This window comes from Lactuca serriola, chromosome 8, assembly GCF_051521515.1.
Source record: "Lactuca serriola cultivar US96UC23 chromosome 8, Lser_US96UC23_V15, whole genome shotgun sequence".
Lineage (NCBI taxonomy): Eukaryota > Viridiplantae > Streptophyta > Magnoliopsida > Asterales > Asteraceae > Lactuca > Lactuca serriola.
The window spans coordinates 261845067-261870645 of NC_136415.1; the positions used below are offsets into that span (position 1 = coordinate 261845067).

At 38.1% G+C, this 25579-nt stretch overlaps 1 protein-coding gene across 1 annotated transcript; it reads right to left on the reverse strand.

Annotated features, from left to right (window-relative positions):
- Positions 1-5958: 5958 nt before the first annotated feature.
- On the reverse strand, positions 5959-8032 carry LOC145068062 (uncharacterized). The gene is made up of 2 exons (XM_079015053.1): positions 6181-8032; positions 5959-6044 (listed from the first exon to the last, which is right to left on the reverse strand). Exons 1-2 carry the CDS (start codon positions 8030-8032, stop codon positions 5959-5961), a joined length of 1938 nt encoding a protein of 645 aa, XP_078871179.1.
- Positions 8033-25579: the final 17547 nt, after the last annotated feature.

Consider the following 25579-nt stretch of genomic DNA (forward strand, 5'->3'; position numbering starts at 1 on the left):
GGATGGATTCTCACGACGCCTCTCTATAATCGCCTAGTATACACTAGTCATGTATAATTAAGGTGGGAAGGACTGTTAACTGAGCAACTCCGCCCTAAATCCACATCCAAACGAGGAACAGGAAATGAGGCAGCATCACTCACTCGAGTTCTATCCATCTTAATTATACATGGCCTTAACGTATATACCGAGCCATTATAGCTTTACCTGATGAAAACTTTAAATTCTTACAACAGTGCTATGACTTTGTCCTTAGCGGAAGAGCTATTACTTTTAGAATTAGCGTTTTAAATGTTTTCGGTTAGCTACCTAGGATTGAGAGACGTACCAAAAATCTACCGGGTTCCTTGATGCTTCTCCCTAGGCATTAGAGTTAGACTCCTCTTGTGTCCTCATCGTTTCTTTTAGTTGGGCAGTCTCGCTTGAAGTGTCCAATTTCACCACATAGGTGGCATACTGGACTGGTCGCGCACATTGGTGGTTGATGTGATGAACTCAATCGGGTTTCTGCAGATGTGAGCGGTATGCCCCTTCGTGTTGCACCTAGCACAAAAGAGTTCTCGACAGATACCATGATGATGGTAGCTACACTTGCTGCAACGGGGAAGCTTTCCTATGTATGGTCTTCGTGGAGTAGGGACGGGAGGGTTGACAGGGGTATTGACTGTCTCAGCTCGTTGTCCTTCGGAAGGTCCCTGAGCCGAGGTACTTCCCTCCTCGTTCTTGAACTTTCTCTTCAGTGGAGTTGGTTGAGGTTCTTGGGTGGCTGGGTACGCAGGTGTTGGTTGTTGCTGTCCATTGCTTAGATCGGGAATCCCGATAGGGATCTTGCTAACATTGGCATTGTTAGCATTTAGTTGAGTCATGACAGCTGCTACGGCTGCCGAGACTGCAGCTTGGAACGTAGGTTCATCAAATAGAAGAGTCGGTTTCTTGCCAACGGATTGGTTACGTTTCTTCGGAGGCATGGTTTTTCCTACATGGAAAAGGAACACAGGCTGATGAGAGACGATGGTTAACCCTGGACGTATCTATTCTGACTATATTCGATATAGGTTGTTCCTGTGCCTCGAATATTGGTTATCCGAGTGTCTACTTACATCCCTATGATGCAGTCTGGGTATCAAGGTAGGAGTAAGAATATCGGAAAGCCATAAGATGGGGTTCGTTCCTACTATGTTATCTTTATACTGGAAAGTTTCACTCTCCGGTTTGGAAAGATTTAAGGGAAGTTCGGAATGAGGATCACGAAAGAAAAGGGCTCATGAAAACTTATGGCTACGCACCCTCAATCGAGGCTTTGAAATCCAATCTAATCGTATTACTTGTGACGGGAAAAGGCGATTTACCAACACATAGTGTGAGTAGTGTAATCACTAACTCACTAAATTGTATTATTTTATGGGTGTATTAGCATGACGAATACGAGGAAAAGACACTTCTCGGGTCCCATGTACTGGCTCCCTCTGTCTATCTCATATCCTTGACTGGGACCGGCGTTGGTTTTCTTCAGGTATTTACCTAGGGTTCTCCTCTTTTGTAGACGTACTGATTCTATACTTCGCCTTACTTTCAATTCTGACTCTGAGTGTCATCGCTGCATGGTGGATGACTGGAAATCTCGGAAATTCAGGCGGATTTCTCACCGACATCCCTAAAGGTATAGGCACTTGGTGGTTTCAATAGTCTCGTCCTAGTTCATTTATTTCCGAACTGGAAATCTTCTCAATGAACTTCTTCTGGGTCTGAATCAACTCTTTTGTCGAACACTGAAGTGGATAAGGTTTTCTACAGGGTTTGTGCGAGAATGGAAATGTCTAAAGAATCCTAAGAGATTATTAAAAGGTGATCCATATCGAGTCCTTCTACAATTACATAGGGTACACAAATTATATATAACTTAGATCCGATAGGCCTTCGAATATGTGATACTACTCTATATCCACATCCAAACAAGGAAAAGGAAGTAGAGCGAAACCACACATTCTTAGCCTATGGGATCCTTATTATATATTACCTTGGAAGTATACCCTCTGTAATCATAGTTATATCAATAAGGATCTTTTTAGTTCTTCACACAAGGTTATCTATGGATCCTAAAATATCCCTATGGTATTTTAATTTCTTGTTTGATTCTTAACTTTTGAATATGATTCTGGGATTAATGTGTCACACCCCGAAAACCGAAGGCAGAAACATTTCCGGGGTTGAATCCATGTTGAGTATCAAATCCAATGAAAATAGTAAGTAAAGTAGAACAACCATTACATTACATATAGAAAAGTTTTACATTTTGTTTCAAAAGTAAAATTATACAGTTGTGATACGTAGTATATAATAAAAAAACGAACGAGTCTTCTGCGCACTCCAACCTGGAACAAAATGATCTTCGGGTACCTGTTCTAACGCTGACCTGAGAACACAAGCGGTTTGAAAATCAGCATAACGCTGGTGAGTTCATAAGCGGTTTTTGTTTTGTGAAAATGTTCGAGTTTCCTTTCTGTTTCTGAAAATGTTACACACACCAAGAAAATCCCATATTTTCTTAAAAAGGTTGGTTTTTGTTCTCAACATGTAAAGTAAAGTTGTACACTGAAAACATGTTTACTCTTGTGAAAATGTACAGTTATGTTATCTGGTTTGTTATACTGTTCTGGTTACGTACCAATGTATCCCCAGGAAAGTCCCATACTTTCCTGATTGTGTTTTACCAATTGTAAAAGATGTAAAGTTATCCGGTTTGTTAAACTTTTCTAGTTATAAAAACGTTCCCCAGGAAAGTCCCATGCTTTCCTGAATGTTGGTTATCAATGTAAAAGATGTATTCTGAAACCTGATTATCTTGTAAAATGCTATAAGTTATTCATTATTACTGTTAAGTAAATCTCTGTTATCCTAATTGCGAGTTCCATAACCATACGATAGACTAGATATGGCAATAAGTCGTCCACATCACCTTATGACTTTCGTCACCCTTGAACCATTTCGGTTCGGCTGTAGCTAGCAGCCAGGTGTGGGGTAGTCAGCCCCGTATAGATCTATACACTCAAGTCACGCTCTCTAATCCCAGAGATTCTAGTTATGATGCGTGTATGGGCTTGATTTGGTGAGTAGGGTAGTGTTTAGGTAAATTAAAAGAGAATAGTAACCACAAATGATATATGAATGGAAAGAAATGGATAGATTAGTAACAACTCAAGACCTATTAAGTTGTATACCGGTGAAAACAATCCAAGACCTATTGGATTGAGTTCGTATCAAGTCAAGAACACGTCCTAACAAGATAATTTGTGAATTATAACAATAATTCAAAGTGAACAAAAGGGTTCTTTGATTAAAAATTCGTCTATTACTTTTTCCATGCATAATTTGGCTTTATATGAAGCCTTTATTACAAATTTGGTGGTTACAAGCCAACCAACCAATTATTCATTAAAACTAGTAAATAGAAATTAAGGTAACTCTTGAAAGAACACAAAAAAAACGTCCATGAGACTTGTGAATGAAAAAAAACGGCTATGCTTCATTAAGGAGCCATAAGAAGCATTAAGGAGTCATCATAAGCATTAAAGTGTAACCCTAATCCACCAAAGAGTGTCAAAAACGGCTAGGAGGCTTTATGAAGCAAATAGTAACGTTTTTAGCACTTATGAAGCCTTAAAAATGTTGCCCTAGTCTTCATGCAACCCTAATTCAATTTGTGGGTTACCATGCACAACCCAACCATTGAGCCCAAACCACCTTCTAGCCCACTAGTAATCACTAATCCATCACATTTTGGGCTTTCATGATCCATGCATGGATCATCCCCTCCCCCTTTGAAAGGAATTGACCTCAATTCATCAAGTCCATCATCATCAAGATAAGGTGAAAGATCTCCCACATTAAAGGTAGCATGCACTCCATGGTCTCCTCCCAAATCTACCTTATAAGCATTATCATTGACACGTGACACCACTCTGTAAGGACCTTCAGCTCTTGGCATCAACTTGTTTTTCCTTTTGTTAGGAAAACGTTCTTTCCTCATATACACCCACACCAAGTCACCATCTTGAAAGACACGTGGTTTCCTATGCTTGTTGGACTTCTGTTTGTACAACTCATTCACGGCTTCAATCTTCTCACGAACTTGTTGGTGTAGTTTCATCATAGCCTTCAACTTGTCATTAGCATCCTTGTGAACCAATTCATCCTTTGGCAATGGAATCAAATCCAAAGGCATGTAAGGATTCACACCATACACCACCTCAAAAGGAGAGTGACCTGTAGCATAAGTAGGAGAACGATTATAGGCAAATTCAGCATGTGCAAGTTTGATGTCCCAATCTTTTTGAGTTTTGCTAACCAACCCTCTCAACAAAGCACCCAAAGTTCTATTAGTCACCTCCGTTTGCCCATCCGTTTGTGGATGATGGGATGTACTAAAAAGTAACTTAGTACCGACTTTCCTCCACAAAGTGTTCCAAAAGTAACTTAGAAACTTGGAATCCCTATCAGAAACAATTGTTTTAGGAATACCATGCAAACGAACCACCTCTTTAAAGTACAAATCAGCCACGTTAGAGGCATCATTTGTTTTATGACATGGCACAAAGTGAGCCATTTTTGAAAACCTATCCACCACCACCATAATGGAATCCTTCCCCCTTTGAGTTCTAGGCAAAGCCATAATGAAATCCATGGACACATCTTCCCAAGGACGAATAGGAACCGGCAAAGGAGTGTAAACACCATGCTTGAAAGTTGTTTTTGCCATATGACATGTAACACACTTGCCCACTATGTTGGTTACATCCCCCAACATCTTCGGCCAAAAGAAATGTTCTTTAAGCACCTGCAAAGTTTTGGTAATGCCAAAATGACCAGCCAAACCACCGCCATGAGCTTCACGAATCAACAACTCCCGTATTGCATGTTTTGGGACACAAAGGCGATTGCCTTTGAATAGAAAGCCATCTTGAATCACAAATTCACCATTAGGACCACCTGCACATTTCAAAAACATATCTCCAAAGTCCATATCAGATTGATAATGGTCCTTTAGAGTTTCAAATCCCAAGAAACGAACATCCAAAGTCACCAACAACGAGTAACGCCTCGAGAGTGCATCAGCCACCACATTGCTTCTACCATCCTTGTATTTGCATGAGAAATGAAAGGATTGCAAGAACTCCACCCACTTTGCATGTCTTGTGCTCAACTTTTGTTGCCCATTGATGTACTTTAAGGATTCATGATCAGAATGCAAAATAAAATGATTTGCATGCAAATAATGACTCCAATGATCTAAAGCACGGACAATAGCATAAAACTCCTTATCATAAGTGCAATAATTCAAACGAGCACCACCCAACTTTTCAGAAAAATAAGCAATAGGACGTTTGGATTGGATCAAAACAGCCCCAATACCAACTCCACTTGCATCACACTCCACTTCAAATGGTTGAGAAAAATCAGGAAGAGCCAAAATAGGAGCATCACACAACAATGCCTTGAGTTTCTCAAATGCCTTTTGAGCTTCTTCTCCCCATGCAAAGACTCCTTTCTTCAAACAACCTGTTATGGGACTTGCAATGGTGCTAAAATCACGAACAAATCTTCTATAGAAAGAAGCAAGACCATGAAATGATCTAACTTCAGAAATATTAGTAGGAATAGGCCATGACTTGATTGCTTCAGTCTTGGATGGGTCCACGGACACGCCATTTCTTGACACCACAAAACCCAAAAATGCCACTTCTTCCACCAAAAACGAACATTTTTCTTGCTTCCCATAGAGTTTTTGAGCTCTAAGCGTCTCGAAAACCTGTTTTAAGTGCACCAAATGATCCTCCAAGCTCTTGCTATATACCAAGATATCATCAAGGTACACAACCACAAACCTGCCCAAAAAAGATTTTAGCACTTCATTCATTAGTCGCATGAAAGTGCTAGGTGCATTAGTTAGACCGAAAGGCATCACGGTCCATTCATACAAGCCATGTTTAGTTTTAAAGGCTGTTTTCCATTCATCCCCTTCACGCATACGAATTTGATGGTAACGACTTCTCAAATCAATTTTTGAGAACACAATAGAACCATGCAACTCGTCCAACAAATCATCAATTCTAGGAATAGGAAATCGGTATTTTATGGTGATGTTATTAACGGCCCTACTATCAACACAAATCCTCCAAGAACCATCTTTTTTTGGAACCAACAAAACTGGAACAGCACAAGGACTTAGGCTTTCACGAACATAACCCATTTTCATGAGTTCATCAATTTGTTTTTGCAACTCTTTTGTCACCTCCGGATTACATCTATAGGCGGCTTTATTGGGCAAAGGAGCACCCGGAATAAGGTCAATTTGGTGTTCGATACCACGGATTGGAGGCAAACCCGGTGGTAATTCGCTTGGAAACACATCTTGAAACTCCAAAAGCAAATCAGCAATAGCGTTTTCTCCATGCACCATCTTCTCCACCTTTGCATGCTCTTTGGCCACAAGCATGTAGATAACATCACCTTTGTCAAGAACTTGCTCCACCTCCCTTTCACTAGCAAACATAGAAAGATTAGGTTTTTTTACTTGTTTAGAATTCATGGACCTTATGGCCGTTGGGGACATGGGTTTTAACACAATTTTTTTATTATTGTGTTTCAACTCATATTCATTGCTCCTCCCTCTATGTAACACGTCCCTATCAAATTGCCAAGGACGCCCCAACAAAATATGACATGCATCCATAGGAATAACATCACACAACACTTCATCTTCATAAGACCCCATAGTTAGACCAACTCTAACCTGTTTTGTCACCTTTATTTTGCTTCCATCATCCAACCAATGAAGAACATATGGTTTTGGGTGGTTTGTAGTAGACAAACCCAATTTGATCACCATTTCATTAGAAGCAACATTAGTACAACTTCCACCATCAATAATCAAACTACACCACTTGTTTCTAACCAAACATTTGGTGTGAAACAATTGGTCTCGTTGATCCATATCAGCCACGGTTTGAACCCCTTGAGTTTTAAGGGTTCTAAGCACCAAAACTGTATCATACACCGGTGCTTCATACTCTACCTCCTCCTCTTCTTCCTCTTCTTGTTGTGTATCATAAAAAATACCCGCCAACCTCTCTTCTTCCTCCAACTCTTCACGACATTCAATGGCCTCCCTTAAAGTCACCACCCTTTTGTTTGGACAAGCATTTTGGTAATGACCAAAACCTTGACACTTGAAACATCTAATTTTCGCCAAACTAGTTTCTTTGGTACCACTAGTAAGTTTAGGAGCAACGGGAACACTACTAGAACCAGAAGGAGTAGAAACAGAATTTTGTCTATTGCTAGACTCGGGCTTGGACCACGACTTTGACTTGGGACTTTCGAGACTTGAACTTGAACTCCCACCATAACGTGCTTTGGCCTGCCCCTCCAACTTCAAACACAAACCACAAAGAGTTCCAAAATCAGCATAAGGATATAACTCCACAACATTGGCAATGTTGTAGTTCAACCCTTTTAGAAAACGAGTCATTTTTTGTTCTTCAATTTCTTCAATATCCCCCATCAAGGACAACTTCTCAAATTCATCAATGTATTCTCCAACACTCATTTTTCCTTGCCTCAAATCAGCAATCTTCTTGTAAGTGGCAATTCTATGAGTAGAAGGAACATATCTCTTTCTTAGCTTTCGTTTTAGAGAAAGCCAAGAACAAATTTTTTCTTTGCCTTCACGGGTTCTCTTGGCCTTAAGCCCTTCAAACCACAATGAAGCACCACCACTTAGCTTGAGAATGGCATACTTGCAGCTTTTTTCATCATCCACTTCTTTGAACTCGAACATTCTTTCAATCTTCCTTTCCCACTCCAAGTAGCGTTCAGGATCAGTTCCACCAACAAATTCAAGCAATTCAGACACCTTGAATTCTTCCACAACCCTATGTTCACCACGGCGGGGTTGCCTTCGATTTCCACCTTCTTGGATGTTTCTTAATGCTTCACGAAGATTTTGTAGGAACTCCGGATCATCAAAATCCATTATGCGCTCTGATACCACTTATGATGCGTGTATGGGCTTGATTTGGTGAGTAGGGTAGTGTTTAGGTAAATTAAAAGAGAATAGTAACCACAAATGATATATGAATGGAAAGAAATGGATAGATTAGTAACAACTCAAGACCTATTAAGTTGTATACCGGTGAAAACAATCCAAGACCTATTGGATTGAGTTCGTATCAAGTCAAGAACACGTCCTAACAAGATAATTTGTGAATTATAACAATAATTCAAAGTGAACAAAAGGGTTCTTTGATTAAAAATTCGTCTATTACTTTTTCCATGCATAATTTGGCTTTATATGAAGCCTTTATTACAAATTTGGTGGTTACAAGCCAACCAACCAATTATTCATTAAAACTAGTAAATAGAAATTAAGGTAACTCTTGAAAGAACACAAAAAAAACGTCCATGAGACTTGTGAATGAAAAAAAACGGCTATGCTTCATTAAGGAGCCATAAGAAGCATTAAGGAGTCATCATAAGCATTAAAGTGTAACCCTAATCCACCAAAGAGTGTCAAAAACGGCTAGGAGGCTTTATGAAGCAAATAGTAACGTTTTTAGCACTTATGAAGCCTTAAAAATGTTGCCCTAGTCTTCATGCAACCCTAATTCAATTTGTGGGTTACCATGCACAACCCAACCATTGAGCCCAAACCACCTTCTAGCCCACTAGTAATCACTAATCCATCACATTTTGGGCTTTCATACTTGGGAGTTTTGAATGTGTGTTGCCCCCATATGAAGGTGTGCGGCTGTACACCTTCATGGGATGATGAATATGATGAACATAATGAGTTTTAAGCTTGGGATCCAAGTGTTTACCACTATACTTAGCTTGAAGATGAAGTAGATCACGATTATGAAGCCTTCCAAGTGTTCTTGGTTGATGATTTAGAGAGAGAAAGTAGAGAGAGGGAAAAGAACATCTAAATGAATGAATGAAGAGGTATCCATCCATAAATTGAATTGGGTGTGAGGTTGAGGGTGTTTGCGGTTGGGTGTGTGGCCATACACACAGGTGTGTGGCTGCACACACCTTATTTGATGAGTTTGGCCCGATTTTTGTGATTCTAAACACTCTCCAACCCTTCCTAAGACTCATATCTAGATTATATTAACTCTAGAGCACCCATATGGAACCACAAGATTTAATAAAAGATAATGAATTCCAGTTTTAGCTGATACACGGATCAATTACATAGATTAGAAGTTTCGGGTTGTCACATAATGTGAGTCTTTTAGTATTCCAAAATACTCCCATAGTATTTTAAACTTTATGTTTGGCTCTAGCATTCCTATTTGGTAAGTTTCAGACCTGTTGTAACACAACTATCACTCCCAAGCACACGTTCATCGCATCTCGAATAAATGTAGTTGACCAGGTTACATTTATTCCAGCTTACGATTACATAACTGCCCAGGTTTGACGGTAACGCACAACATCCAAAGACTTTTATTCTTGTTCTTCTTGTGATACTTCGTTCGGGTGTTTAGATTCTAGATGTTCTTATACTATGGTAAAATATGGTTATATTTTAAAGTATAATTCTTGGTCAGAGTGTTTTATCCCTATGTATTTATAGGCTGTATATCTTTTATGAATTGATATACTGAGCTCACTATAAACAATGCTCTGATACCAATCTGTCACACCCCAAAACCGGAACGGCGGAAACGTTATGGGGTAGATGACGTCATGTCAAGTATCACAACATATGCAGTATAGTAATCAAAGTACAACAACCATTGCATTAATAGTAATAATTTTAGATCGGTTACATGTTATAGTAATATCAAAGTAATTACAAAACATAACATGAATGCTGATCGGTACTAAACTGTCTTCACAAAAGCTCCTGGGATGTACCTGTCTATCGCTGACCTGAGAATACAAGTTATTTTGAAAGCGAGTATCAGCATTTTACAATGCTGGTGAGACCATAAGCATTTAGTGTCATTTGTGTAAGTAAGCATTTTTATTCAAAATAACTTTATGAAAAGTAGTAGTTTAGAATCTACGGTGTATTAGCGTCCTTTCCAGAAAATCCTATATTTTCTAACTAAAAGCAGTCTTCTACCAAGACCCAACAGACTTATGTTTTAAAGAGTAATTTCCCCCGAAATATTGTCATTATCAGAAACAATATTACTTTAAAGAAATAATGTGAAAAATCACAAGTAAAAATACTAGGGGAAAAATAACATATGCCTTAGTAGTAATACTGCTGATTAAGGCAAAAGAAATCATAGAATCCAGGGGAATATCGAATGAATGATACTCCTAGTTCAGTCTAACAAAAGGAACACAGACCCCAGACGGTATCAAATGAACGATACGGCTAGCAAGGTCTAAAGCAAAGAAACACAGACCCCAGACAGTATCAAATGAACGATACAGCTAGCAAGGTCTAAAACAAAGAAACACAGACCCCAGACAGTATCAAATGAACGATGCAGCTAGCAATGTCTAAAACAAAGGGTGAATGTGAACCCGTATGTAACCATGCTGATCGACGATAGAGTATCCGATGACCCTTCAGGTCACGCGTAGAGGTAGTGGCATTAGCGGTAGTGGCATTATGTCACCCATGGGCCTTACCAACGCGGACTGTAGCTAGTAGTTTGGGTGTGGGAGTGTCAGTCCCGTATAGATCTATACACATGGTGTTCACTCTCCTTCCTGGAGACTCTGGTTACACGGCGTTGGCGCAATGAAGCGTCGTAGAGGGGAAATAGCGTTTCACATTTTAAAGTAAAAGAAAGAGGTAGAGATAGAGATAGAGATAGAGATAGAGATAGAGATAGAGTCTCCTAACTATTCCTATAATAGTTACTAGGGTTCTAGAAACATGAATGATGAATTTGGCTAAGAGAGAGAGGTTTTATGTCCATACAAGTATACATGATGTATAACTAATGTTTAAACGACCTTCGGACGGATAACCTATACCCTAAAGCCACATCCAAACAAGGAAAATGAGATAGGGTGAACTAGCCTTCCTAAGTCCTTTAAACATTATTTATATAACTATACAAATATAGGCATGCATTTAATAAAATAAAAGCATAACAGAAACTTAGGTAAAACTTTTGGAAAACTTTATAATCAAGAATTTAGGACTCGATGTCGGTTTAACAAACTAACTTTTGAAAATGATTTGATAACATAATTTAAGTGAAGAAAACCTTTGGAAAGCCTTTTGAAAACTTTTAGAAAACCTTTCGAATACTTATGATAATCTAAAAGAGAAATTCATATTTTAACAAGAGTTGAAAGCGAGGTTTGAAAACCTTTTTATCAGACGAAGCAATTTAACATGTAAAATCCATTTACTATACAGTTATTAATCACATGCGATTTATCTAATAACTGTATATTTCAAATTGTATTCCCCCTATAAAAGCAGTTAAAATCATTTAAAAGCTTAATTCAGGGGTATGAACTCACCTGTCGTTGGCGATTCGGATGAATGGACGATATAGGATGCTAAGTGTCAAGTGAGGACTTGACCACACACGCGAATCCTGTTTAACATATAATGATACATTTAAGTATCTAATTATTCATTTAATAACTAATTAAGAAAGTAATGAACTCCTACCACATAAAAACACTTTGCTACAAGTGCTAGGAGTACCAAGGGTTGCATATAAGCTGTGTATGGACTCACATTGGAGTTTACTTTTCAAATGATGGCTCTTATGGGTGTTTACGGTTTCAAGACCACTTTCCCCATGAGTTTACAGCCGTAAACTCATGGTAGTGGTGTCATGAGATGTTTGAAGGTCTTATCTCACTCATAGAATCATGCTAGAGTTGAATCAAGGGCTAAGGAAGTGATTGGGGCTCAAAATGGACACAATAGGGAGTTTACGGTCCTTGGACTACTCCTTGAGAAGTTTACGGTCGTAAACACATGATTTTACGGTTGGAAGCTCATGTTAGTCCATTTCTTTTGTGCTTTGGTGGTTCTAGGCTATGTAGGCAAGGTTCTAGTCACTTATATGAGCATAGGAAGGTGTTAAAGGCACTTAAACACCTTGGAAAGGTGTTTATTGTCTATGAAGGTGTTCTTGGTGAATTTACTACCTTAAACACATGAGTTTACGGTAGTAAACTCATGTTAGTCCATGAATCATGTGATTTGGTGGCTGTAGGTTAAGCATACACAGTTCTAGGTCCAATTCTAAGCCATACAAAGTGTTAAGGGAACTTTAACACTCTTTGGGGGTGTTTATGGTCTAAGAAGGGGGTGTTTACGGTTTTGGGAGACCTTCCCAAACTGTAAACTCAAGTGTTGCTCATTGGGGCATGTTTTGGTTCATCACATGAAGGATTACAAGGCTCTAAACACTCATGGAAGCTTTTGGAGGTGTTTGAGGGGTAATTTAACACCCAAAAAGGTGTTTATGGTCCTTGAAGATGGGTTTACGGTCCAAGAATGTTCTTAGACCGTAAACTCATGTTTACTCCCCATTTGTTAAGATTTTGGTGTTCTAAGTCTTTTCATGTAAGCCCCTAAGTCATAACTAAGCTCCATAAGTGGTTTGGAAGGGTTTTTGAGCATTAAAACCCCATTTATGAGTGTTTACGGTCCAAGAGTGTTCTTGGACCGTAAACTCATGATTTTGCCACTTTTGGGTGTCTTAAACACGAATTTTCATGTTAAATGAGCTAAACAACCAGTTAGGGTAGATCACTTACTAGTTTGGGGTTGAAAGATGCGATTTTGGACCAAACCCAATTTGTAGAGAGAGAAAGTAGAGAGGGAGACTCCTAAGGTGTGAAAAAAGTTGGAATGAAACCCACTCAACCCTTATATAGGGTGGAGTTTATGGCCTGGTTGGGGGTCCACCCGACACCAACCGCGAACGGGGTTTTTTTTTTTTACAACTACCGATAAACACGGCAAATTTTAAAATTAGACCGCCTTATTTTTGGTTTGTTTAACGAATATTATTTAAAGTATTTTTGGGTTAAATTTGGCTAATTTTTGACGTACTTAATTTCGACGTTAAAACTAACGGAAATTTTTGGGTTGTCATAGATTCTTGAGCTACTTGTTAGGAGTTATGATATTTTGATTAGGAATTGATAACAACAAGTTTTCATATGGATTGTAAGGATAAGTTTTTCCGCAAAGTTTTACAATAAAAGGTAAATCTTTTGATTTTATTTATTTTAAAGTATCCTTACAATGGCATTTGTGAAAATCTGTGTTGCTTATAAGATTCCATTAAGAGCAAGAGTGGTAATACGAATTTGATTTTTTTTATTTGTGGTAGTGTCTAAATTTACCAAACAAGGAAAGATTCTCATCACCCAAGTTTCAGCTGGATAGAAACTTGGAATCACGCAAGTTGTATAGCATGATGAATGAGAACTTTCGAGCATTGGAAAAATTAAGACTAACTATTTGTTCACATGGATGTGTGAGTCAAGTGAAGGACTAAGGGATCGGGTATACATTCTTGTGCACTAGTCAGAGTCCACCACAAAAGATCGATAAGACTATTCGTCATAATTTACTATAGCTTAGTAAATATGGTTATACTTACAAGCTTAAGTGTAATTCTGAGACATTGGAAAGGTTCCAATGTATGGCAGATCGAATAAGAAGAATCAATTTAGGCAGAAAGATAAAATTTTCTCAAATCTGAAAATATGGGAGAGTACTTTAGTATCATCTTTAAGACCATCTTAATGATTTTGAGACCTTATCACAATTCATCCTCTAAGTGCATTCTGATAGTTAACAAGAGGAGTTATGAATTGCTGAAGTGGTTAAATCAAGAAGATGATTCATACTTCATTCCAAAAAGAATTCTTAGAGTTATACTCCAAGATTGTAACTTGAGTGACATGTCTTAAAGAAGGTTTAAAACACTTATCAAATGTAAGAGTAAAAGTTTTCTACTCTTGTACATTTGAAATTCGTAAGTTGTGATGTTTTGGATAAAACAAAGACCAACTAAGGCCAATTGTGTGAAGTGTTTGTCTTGATTAGAATCCACACTATCTCTTGAATATCTGACAAAAAAGTCTTATATGTAAGAGGACAGTGGGAGTCTTAAAGGTCTTGAAAGTCTCAAGAACTAATCAAGAATAAAACCTGAAGTTCTTCACTAGCACACGACTTAAGGTTTATAGCCTATCATGTTGACATATTCTGTGCCCATTCCAGTTAAAGTTGGCTTTGCATATGAGTTCTTAGAGTTCTCAATTGGTTGCACAACAACTTAGAAGCAATGGCAGGCCCTTGAGCTGCCAGGTGGCCAGAAATTAAGAATGAGTTCAGTCCATATGAATTTGGATTTGTCATTATCCTTGTCTTGTGACTATGGTTTTGACAATTCACATGGATAAGAACACATACACCATTAAATCTAAGGGTCATAAGGTTTCTCTCCGGTTCATGAAAATGATGGTGAGGAAACACTTCCACCAAGTAGATTTGAAGTAGATAGCAATTGTGATATTTGCATTTTTAATGTCGTTAGTGGAGCTGTGTGGTTAACTGGCACACTAACATGGACTTGTGAGAAGTGGCAAAGGTCTAAACAATTGAGACTATGATTACGGCATCCCTTTTCATAATTCTGAAATTGTTTAGACACACCTGTGAGCTATCTAAGATAAGGTGTATGATATTGATAAAGTTTTATCAAAGAAATCTAGTATCAGAAATCTGAACTTTGGTAAGAAAGTCAATAAAGTATTGTTTTTTCTAGAAGTTCATCTGATTTCTGAGTACATGTCAAAGCTAGTGGGAGCATAAGTGTTATGCTAATAATCATCATGTTAGTGGGAGCTTGATAATTATGATAAAGGTTGCAAGTTAGCAATGTTAATTATAGAAAACAAAAGGTTTCAATTAGGAAAAAGTTGTTTTGCTATAATTAAGGGAGAGGAAATTATACTTCATCTCAAATCTAAAAGCTTAGATTGAGGTTTTAATCGTATTTAGTCAAGTATATATATGAATGTTATGTTGGACTGGCTCAACATAAGAAAATTCTAATATATGGGTCCATTATTTGCGTTCTAAAATTCGATTATGATTACGATATCCCTTTTATAATCTGAATTATGAGAACTTGGCAAATTGAAATGGAAATATTATAGCAAAAGACTGGTTGAGTGTTTATGTGAGACATCATGAATCGTGTCCCATATGCTTCGGATATAGGATCGATTGCATGTGCTATATTCATCCTTTCTAAAATTTTCCAAATGCCTGGGGCATTAAGAAGGGAAAAGGTCTAGAATTGGATATGACTAAAAGGATTAAACAATTGTCGAGGAAAATCTAAGGTTTACCAAAGATTGGTTGCTCAATGACAGTTGGAAGTATAGTGATAATTCTAGAAGGACCATATTGACATAATCTGTAAGGAGGCAACTCTTGTTCAGAAGTGATAGTCAAAATGGAATATGGAAATGTTTCAAAGTTAGAAATTATTCAATCTGTGTAAGATTAAGAAACTTAATGCAAGAAGGATGTTTCTAAGGAGTTGATCTCCTTTGGAATGCTCTGTAATGTTTGTTGTCAAGTCTTTCTGACTTTGTGCATAATCATTACAAGAGGATCAATGCATATAAGTTTAGAATCTAACAGATTTCAGTAAATTGCATGAATTTGGAATTCTTGCATTTGCAGTAAGGATTTGGGACTATGAAAAGAGGATCATTGGAGTTATGTTCAATTGATCTATTTCACAAAGTAAAGATCATAGACAAACATAGTATGCATACTTGGTGTATAACATGACTAGTGTTTAGAAAACATAGTGTACATGCTTGGAGCATGGGACAACTATTGTTTTAAATTCAAGAATAAAGTTGATAGCTGAAACAGTATACAATGAATAATGTGTAATCATATGCTAATAAAATAAAAGGTGTTTTATTTATGTTCATAGGTTTTGATACCATATTCGATTAAATTATTCTTCTGTTTCATTTTGCATGTTTTGACTTCCAAAATAAACTAGGTCATTGTTCTGGATGACTAAGTTATTCAAACCATCCACAGTCGGTCATATGTTGGAAGTAGATATGAATTAAGACTATCATGGGTTGGCTTGTAGAGGTCTAAGATGTTGGACAAAGGGCTACAACACTCACGAGTGTTCATAAGTTCTAAGTATTGGATTCAACCCGCGCTCATTGGAATCACTTCATGGATTTTATCATGAATGATCATGAGACGATAATATCTTATATTCTTCAAACCTAGAGACATGTCACACCCCCGAACCAGACGGCGGAAACGCCTGAGGGCTCTTGTGACTTAAATTTAATACCATCACATTGAATATACATGAAGCATAACATAAATCATCACCATGCATTAAAATAATACAGCTGATATTGTTTACATCCAGTACATAGTTTTAGTCATTACAACTTCATAACAAAAATTGTCTGATAGATATCATAAGCAAACACCCAAACAATTATTTGGTACTTATTCTTCGGTTTACCTGCCACCTGAGAATACAAATCATTTTTGAAAACCGTCAACATATGAAATGTTGGTGAGTTCATAAGCAATGTTGTGATAAAATGATTTAGAGTAGTTTGTAAAACCCAGAAAATCCGATATTTTTTGAAAAGATTATTGTAAAAAAAAGTGTGAAGATCCGTAAATATATGTTCGTTGATTTTTCAAAACATGTATAATTGTTGAACTTTTGTATAGATCGCGCAAGTGAAGATGTTGAACTTCCCAGGAAAACCCGATGTTTTCCCAATACATAAAATATAATGATTTCTCTATTGTTATACCGTTACGTCGAATGATTTTTGATTACCCGAGTGGCGTTGGATTAATTAGGGTTTGTGAGTTGTTATAATCACGCATTAAAGAAAATGACTAGTTTATAACTACAGATTACGAACGACCCTTAAAGGCGTCGGCCGTTACTACTCACTTAATCCACCTACCATGATTACTCTTGTTTAACGCCCTGAATCTGTTCACTTTGATTTCTCATAAGCCCAACAACCGAGGAGAAAGGGGAGTACGAAGAACCGTTATTTTCGTGAGTCATTTAAGGCTATCGGGAATGCGAAAGACACGTTGGCCCAACTCGCATTTGACTTCTCGGCCTTACTAGCAGTACTAATGGGCCAATAGGGCCCGGTAGCACATTAGACCCAGCGAAAGTCCTTTTACATGAAATCGGGTCATAGGAGGCCCAATAACACATAAGCATATTCCCTTTGGGCCCAAAGATCATGTTAATGGGCTAGCAAGACCCAACAAGCATGATTTGAAACTTTCAAGCCCAAAGTTTGTAAGTTAGCTCATCATAGTTATCGCGTGTTTAACGAATGGCTTTGGTTTAACGATTTTGTTTTGTTATTGATTCGAGACCGAATCAATTCGTTTATAACGATATTTGTTATTGAGAGTGTATTTGTTTGTCATTCCGTCGGTACTGGTGGATCTTGTATTTTGAATTGATTTGTTTTTAAGTAGAGTTTGACCCTTTTCATTACCCTTCTTTTATAAAAATAACACTTTTGGTCCTTTTATATAAAAGAATTTCATTTTTAGTCCTTAAAACCCTTTTCCTTGACACTTTTGTAATATATATTTGTTGAAAACACGATTTTAACTCAAAATTTACGTTGTTGACAGCTTCAGCCCCTCCTGAATAATGTTTCTCGGTTAGGAACCCATTTTTCACAACTTTTACAGTTTTGGCCCAAAATCTAAAAAGTTTACATTTTTGGTCCTTTTTGATAGTGAAAAGCATTTTTGACCCTTAAAAACATTTTGTTATGCCAATTACCCCCTGTTTTGCAGAAAGTTACATTTCAGCCCCTCAAACTTATCATTTTTGCATTTTGAGGCTTATTGGGTCGAGAAGCCCATAATTAGCCCATGAAGCTAAAAATTTACATTTTAAGTCCCTTGAAATTCATAATGTTCAGAAAAATATTTATAGAAACTATTTTGACCCTTTTTAACCTTCAAGAAACCGTGACTTGTTGATTTTTACCCCAAGTTTGTATTTTTGACAATTTAAGCCCAAAAATGGGTTTTATGTTAAAATATGTTCATCATGACCTTATAAGCTATTATTCTTGACTTGTTTAGTGTAAGATAGCTTAGGTTATGTTTTTTTTCTTTCTCATGTCTTAGATCTCAGGTTTACACCCCTTTTTGGTAACATATTGATCACAAAACACATGAAATCACACACATACATGCATCAAATCACACATAGCATACATATACACATAGATCTACACATTTTCTTGTATTCTCCCCCATAAAACTCATAAAAACCAAAAATAAAGGGGTATGAAGCTCACCTTGAGTGTGGTTTTGGTTTTTGAAGGAAAAGATGAAGAAGAATTCGATCCTAGCAACCTTTCTTGGAGGATCTCGAACTTAGATGTTTCTAAGGTGCAAGATCACAAGTTTTGTATGAGATAAGGAAGATTGTTGGTAAAATGAAGAAGATATGTTATGAATCAAAGAGATAACTTACCAAAGATGTGAACTACTTGATGAAAACCTCTTGAATCACAAGCAAAATTCGAGATTTGTGGATGAAGAAGAACAGATGTGTCTTAAGTGATTTAGAGAGAATTGTTTTGAGGTGTGTGTGTTTCTTTGTGTCTTCGGCCAAGAGCAAAAGAGAGAGGAGAGGAGAGAGTGAGATTGCATGGAAATATGAGAATGGATGTTTGAAGTGTAATGCTTAGTTATCCCACAAACAAAAATGATGTGGCATGCAAAAAGTCAACCCTTCCTTTCTTTTGGGCTTGGGCCAAGAATGGAGAGTGAAAAGTAAAGAATTTGGGCCCTTAAATGCTTAAGCCCAAATTATAGATAATTTAGATAACTTTTGGCCCAAAGTAAATCAAGAAATGATTTTTATGGCCTATTAGGGCTAATTGGGTTAGTTATGGCCCAATAAGGTCCATTTAGGTATTTTATTTCATTCTAAGCCCAATATGGCCTAAAATATTTAAAATATATGGAAGTGGGTCCAATTAGAGCCCTTTTAAGAGTTCTAAGCCCAAGATAGTCAAATTGGAAGCTTATTGGTCCATTGGGCCCAATAAAGAAATCCTAGTCCAAAATGGACTTAAAACAACGATTTTTAGGGTTTTCCAATTCTTTGTTGACTATTTGAATGTTTGTATGAAGTTTTGATTGAAGTTTTTTTATTATTGAATAAGCATCCTACACGCCTTCACATTGTTGGTTCACATTTGTTATCATTTTTAAATGTTTACAAGGCATCGAATTTCGTAGTTGTGACATCATCCCCCCGTTAGAGGGAATTTCGTCCCGAAATTCTTTTGAAAGCTAGATTTGAGAATGCTAGAATAGATGAGGGTACTTCTGCTTCATTTGATCTTCGCGTTCCCACGTGAATTCTGGCCCACGCTTCGCGTTCCATCGTACCTTCACAATCGGAATGCGACTTTGCTTAGTACGCTTCACCTCCCTGGCCATGATTTCGACTGGTTCTTCAACGAACAGGAGATTCTCATTGATTTCAATTTCATCAAGGGGAATGACGAGAGTTTCATCGGATAGGCAGTTCTTTACATTGGAAACATGGAACACGGGGTGAACACTGCTGAGCTCAGCGGGTAGCTGCAGTCTGTACGCCACTGGACCAATTCGGGCAAGAATCTCGAAAGGTCCAATGTATCGTGGATTCAATTTTCCCTGTTTTCCAAAACGAATAAGCCCTTTCCAGGGGGGAAACTTTTAACAGCACTCGATTCCCGACCTGAAACTCCAAGGGCTTTCGCCGTTTATCAGCGTAGCTCTTCTGTCGGTCGCATGATGCTTGTAGTCGAGCTCTGATTTGAACTATCTTTTCCGTGGTTTCACTTATGATCTCCGGTCCCGTTAACATCTTGTCTGATGATAGTTCCCTCGCTAGCTGGGTGTCGCCCACCTCAGCCCAACACAACGGTGATCTACACTTACGTCCATATAGTGCCTCGAAATGAGCAACTTTGATGCTCGAACGGTAACTGTTGTTGTATGAGAATTCAACTAAGGGTAAGTAAGTATCCCAGGACTTCCCAAAGTCTATCACACATGTGCGAAGCATGTCTTCGAGCGTCTGAATGGTTCGTTCGCTTTGACCATCCGTTTGTGGGTGATAAGCAGTGCTCATGTCGAGATGGGTTCCCAATGCTTTCTGAAGTGATTGCCAAAAACGTGAAGTGAACCTACTATCTCTATCCGAGATGATAGACACTGGCACTCCGTGAAGTCTCACGATTTCTCGAATGTATATTCTTGTCAATCTCTCCATCTTGTAGGATTCTTTTATTGGTAGGAAATGAGCATATTTTGTCGGTCGGTCGACTATTACCCATATAGTGTCCAATGCATCTGACGACTTGGGTAGCTTGGTCACAAAATCTGTAGTAATCCTTTCCCATTTCCACTCGGGAATTACTGGTTGCTGTAATAACCCAGAGGGCTTCTGGTATTCCACCTTTACTTTGGCGCAAGTAAGGCATTTGCTAACATAGGTGGCAATCTCTGCCTTCATCTTAGGCCACCAATAATGTTGTTTAATATCCAATTACATTTTATCCGAACCCGGATGGATGGAGTATCGCGTCTTGTGAAACAATATACTCCGCCCTCTTTCACCTCGCTTGTTCTGTTTTCCGCCTTCATAGCATCTGACTGTGCTGCCCTGGTCTGAGTGGTTAAGTGAGATTGGATGGTTATTGAGAGAGTTTTCACACGACGATTAGAGTACTCTTTCTGACTCAAAGCATCGGCTACCACGTTAGCCTTGCCTGGGTGGTGTTTGATTTCACACTCATAATCGTTTAATAGCTCAACCCATCTTCGTTGCCTCATATTCAGCTCTTTTTGATTCAAGATGTGCTGGAGACTCTTGTGGTCCGTGAAAATGGTGCACTTCATGCCATAAAGGTAGTGCCTCCAAATCTTCAGGGCCAAGACCATTGCTCCCAATTCCAGATCGTGGGTTGCATAATTTACTTCGTGTGTCTTTAGCTGTCGGGACGCATAAGCGATCACCCTTCCACGATGCATGAGAATGCAACCTAAACCCTGATTTGACGCACCGCAGTAGACTACGAAATCTTCCGTTCCCTCTGGTAGTGATAGTATCGGGGCCCTGCAGAGTGCTTGTGTCACACCCCAAAACCGAGAATGATGGAAACGTTGTGGGGCGGAGGACGTCATGTAATGTATCATAACACAGTATAACAGTAAATAAGCAAACAACATCATCCATTGCATTAAATATATAATTTTAATACAAGTGTGTTCCGTACAATTATAGACACCAAAAAGTAAATCAAAATAATAAGATGAGTCTTGAATGCGCTCCGTCTTCTCAAAAGTTGGCCTCGGTACCTGTCTACTGATGACCTGAGAATACAAGTTATTTTGAAAGAGTTTATTAGCATTAAGCTGGTGAGTTCATAAGCATTTTAGTGTCGATGTTTGTATCAAAACGTTTAAACATGGTTTTAAGCATGAGTTTGTAAACATTGGTGACAAAAGTATTTGAATGTTTGTAAATGTTTGTAAAAGTTTGAATCTCTCAAAAAAACCTATATTTTCTATTAAAAGTAGCCTTCTACTAAGGCGTAACTGTTTTGTATGTTCGTTTATTGTAAAAGGGTGTAATTTTCCCAAGTGTAACTATCATTAACAAAATATAGTTTGTACATTAATGTTTAAGTGAAATGATCACTAAATATATGTAAAGGGTAAAATAACGTAGTACTGTAGTGATGTATTATAGGAACTACTGCTGTACTAACTACCTTAAACCGGATTTATATTAAGGTATCATGTGATTAATTGTACCATACTACCGACTAGGTAACACGACATTGTAGGTCGTAAAAAGGTATGACGTTTGGCACCCGCAGACCTGCAGCTCCGGCTATAGCTAGCAGCAAGGTGTAGGATAGTCAATCCAATATAGATCTATACACAAACTCACGCTCTCCCTCCAAGAGACTCTTGCTACAACTCGGGCCATGACATTTAAGGCATGCTCTGATACAGTGGATCATAATTTTGTTAACGTATTCATGTATATGTAATGTATTGTTACTCGTACTAGTATCGTTGTATATGTTCTCTTTCTAGTATAGTTGTAAATGTTCTTTTTCTAATATAGTTGTAAATGTTCTCTTTCTAGTATAGTTGTATATGTTCTTCTTCTAGTATAATTGTATATGTTCTCATAGTAATGTAATGTATGTGTTCTCATAGTAATAAGTACTGACTCATGAATGAACTGACGCATTGTTCTAGCAATAGTATAAGTATTATCATGTGCTACCCCGATGGTAACTTACTAATGATATAACTAGTACGTATGAATATTGAAGAACTTTTATGACTATATATGTACACATGATATATAATTAATATTGAAACGACCTTCGGACGGCTACCCGATATCCCACCAGACCACATCTCAAGCACAAAAAGGAAATAGGGCGGACGGCCTTCCTAAGCCTTTTAAACATTTCTTATATAACTATACATATGCGGGCATGCAATTTATAATAAGTATAAAAAAGTTTAAATAAAAGTATTTGATAAGTAAAAGAATTTGTAAAACACTTTGATAAACAGTTTGAACAGTAATAAAATCATTGGTTTTGTAGTTATTAATCACATGTGATTTATGTAATAACTATAAGTATTCAACTTGTATTCCCCCCCCCCCCCCCATAAAAGCATTTAAAACATTTAGAAGTATTTCAAAGGTTAGTTAAAGGGGTATGAACTCACTTGTGGTGAGTGGATTGGATTGAAGTGTCGGACACGGTGCTAGGTGACAAATGAAGACTTGTACACACGCACGAGCCTAGTTATCATATATTGAACATATATATAACTAATTAGCCAAAATATAACTAATAAATTAAGTCGGGACACTCTAGAACATGAAAACACTTTGTTTCAAGTGTTAAAGATCACAAGGATTGCATCCAAGTGTTGGTAGGGCAAAGCTAGGGTGTTTGGAGTTCAAGGGTAAACTCCTTTGGAGTTTACGGTTTTAATAACCTTTACCCTAGGAGTTTACGGCAGTAAACTGAAGGGTTTACAGCAGTAAACTCAAGGGTTTACGGTTGTAAACTCCACTCCTTGCAACCATGTGTTGTTTTGAGGTTTAACAAGTATTTTGAAGTACTTCTACTTGGTGGTTTGGCCTTTGGAAGGGACTAGGGCAACAAAAACACTCCTTGGAGGAGTTTACGGCCTCATGGACATTTCCCTTTGGGTTTACTACCGTAAACCCTTATGGAAAAGGGTATTGCCATGTTTTCAACTCCTTAACACAACTAGGTAATTGTCTAGGTTAGTTTTTAGGCCTAACGAAGGAAAATGACCCATTTAAACACACTTTAGGGTGTTTATGGTTTTGGGAGATCCCCAAACCGTAAACACCTATAAATGTTGGTCTTTGGTATTTTTCAAGGCTTAAACACATCAAGGGAAGGTTTAAACATGTCAAGGTAAGTCTTAAACATCAAACTAGGGCTTAAATAAAGACTTAGGCACACCTTGGTGCCATTCTTGGTGTTTACAGCCCAAAGACATTCTTGGACCGTGAACACCTCAAACCTTGTGTTCTTGGCATATTTTCTTGATGTTTAAATGTAATACTAGCTTAATAACACTCAAGGATGGAAGTGCTTACTATTAGGAAGCTTGATTTGAGCTAAAAGTCAAAGAATACTTAGTGTGTGTTCTTGGTGTTTTTGGAAATCTAGACAAATTTACATAAATGAATGGATGAATAGATGTATAAACACCAGATTAAGTGTTTTACTAACTTGAAATGGTTAGAACACTTACAAGTTTGAAGATCTTGAATATGTTTTGGGATGACACTTGAAAGGATATTTTGGAGTTCTCTTTTGATTTTTGGGGAGTAAACACAAATGGCTAGACTTGGGGAGTAAACTCATGCATATGCATGATTTCACGGATTATTGGGTGATTTTTCGACCCAAACATAAAAGTTTGGTCGGGAATTTCTAAGACACGAGGTGTTTGCGGTTTTTAAAATTCAAAACCCGAGACGGCACTTTCTTTCATCCGTTCATTTAAAAATAATATTAAAATAATCACATGAACTTTAAATTTCTTAAAATTAAGAAATAATGACATTAACTTATGATACGAAGTGGTTGACTTTTAGGGTTTGACTGAATGGAAATTTCGGGTTGTCACATCATCCCCTGTTAAAGGGAATTTCGTCCCGAAATTAAAGTCTAAACAATAAAGTAGTTACAAATAACTAAGCAAAAAGATGAGGATATTTCAGTTTCATCTGATCCTCATGCTCCCAAGTGAATTCCGGTCCTCACTTGGCGTTCCAGCGAACCTTCACAATCGGGATATGGCTTTGCTTCGTCTGCTTGACTTCTCGGTCCATGATCTCTAATGGTTCTTCCACGAAGTTGAGGCTCTCGTTGATCTCGATCTCGTCGAGTGGGATTACAAGAGTCTCGTCGAACAGACACTTTTTCAAGTTAGAGACGTGGAATGTAGAATGTACGTTACGTAGCTCGTCGGGTAGATTGAGTTTGTAAGCTACAGGGCCGATTCTTGCGAGAATCTCGAAAGGCCCTATATATCTCGGATTGAGCTTCCCACGCTTACCAAAGCGTATTAAGCCCTTCCAAGGTGAGACTTTAAGAAGGACTCGGTCTCCCACCTGGAATTCCAAAGGCTTCCTTCGTTTGTCAGTGTAGCTTTTCTGTCGGTCTCTAGAGGCTTTCAATCGTTCATGGATCTGAACGATCTTCTCTGTCGTTTCTCGAATGATTTTCGGGCCTGTGAGAGTACTATCAGAAATTTGCCCTCTAGCTAATTGGGTATCACCCACTTCAGCCCAGCACAGAGGGGATCTGCACTTTTGGCCATAGAGGGCTTCAAATGGAGCAGCCTTGATGGTCGTGTGATAACTGTTATTGTAGCAAAATTCGACAAGGGGTAAATGAGTATCCCATGCCTTTCCAAAGTCAATCACATAGGCTCTCAACATATCTTCCAGTGTTTGGATGGTCCTATCACTTTGTCCGTCGGTCTGTGGATGGTAGGCCGTGCTCATGTCTAGCCTTGTTCCCAGGGAATGTTGTGGCGATTGCCTGAATCTTGAGGTGAACCTACTATCTCTATCGGAGATAATGGATATAGGAACACCATGCAGTCGTATGATTTCCTTAATGTATGTTCTCGTAAGCTTCTCCATTTTGCCAGTTTCTTTGATAGGCAGGAAGTGTGCAGACTTGGTCAATCTATCGACGATGACCCATATGGTATCAAGCCCACTCGTTGTCTTGGGCAACTTGGTTATGAAATTCATAGTGATCCGCTCCCACTTCCATTCTGGAATCCCTGGTTGTTGTAGTAAACTGGAGGGCTTCTGGTACTCGACCTTAACCTTTGCGCAAGTAAGGCATTTACTTACGAAGGTAGCAATCTCTGCTTTCATATTAGGCCACCAGT

Excerpts from the sequence above, each read along its gene's own strand:
- LOC145068062 (XM_079015053.1), bottom strand. The coding sequence starts at position 8,032 with ATGGATTTTGATGATCCGGAGTTCCTACAAAATCTTCGTGAAGCATTA. Across the intron at positions 6,045-6,180 it reads GTTGGTTCCAAAAAAAGATG|TCGTTACCATCAAATTCGTA; the intron begins GTTCTTGGAGGA and ends TGATTTGAGAAG.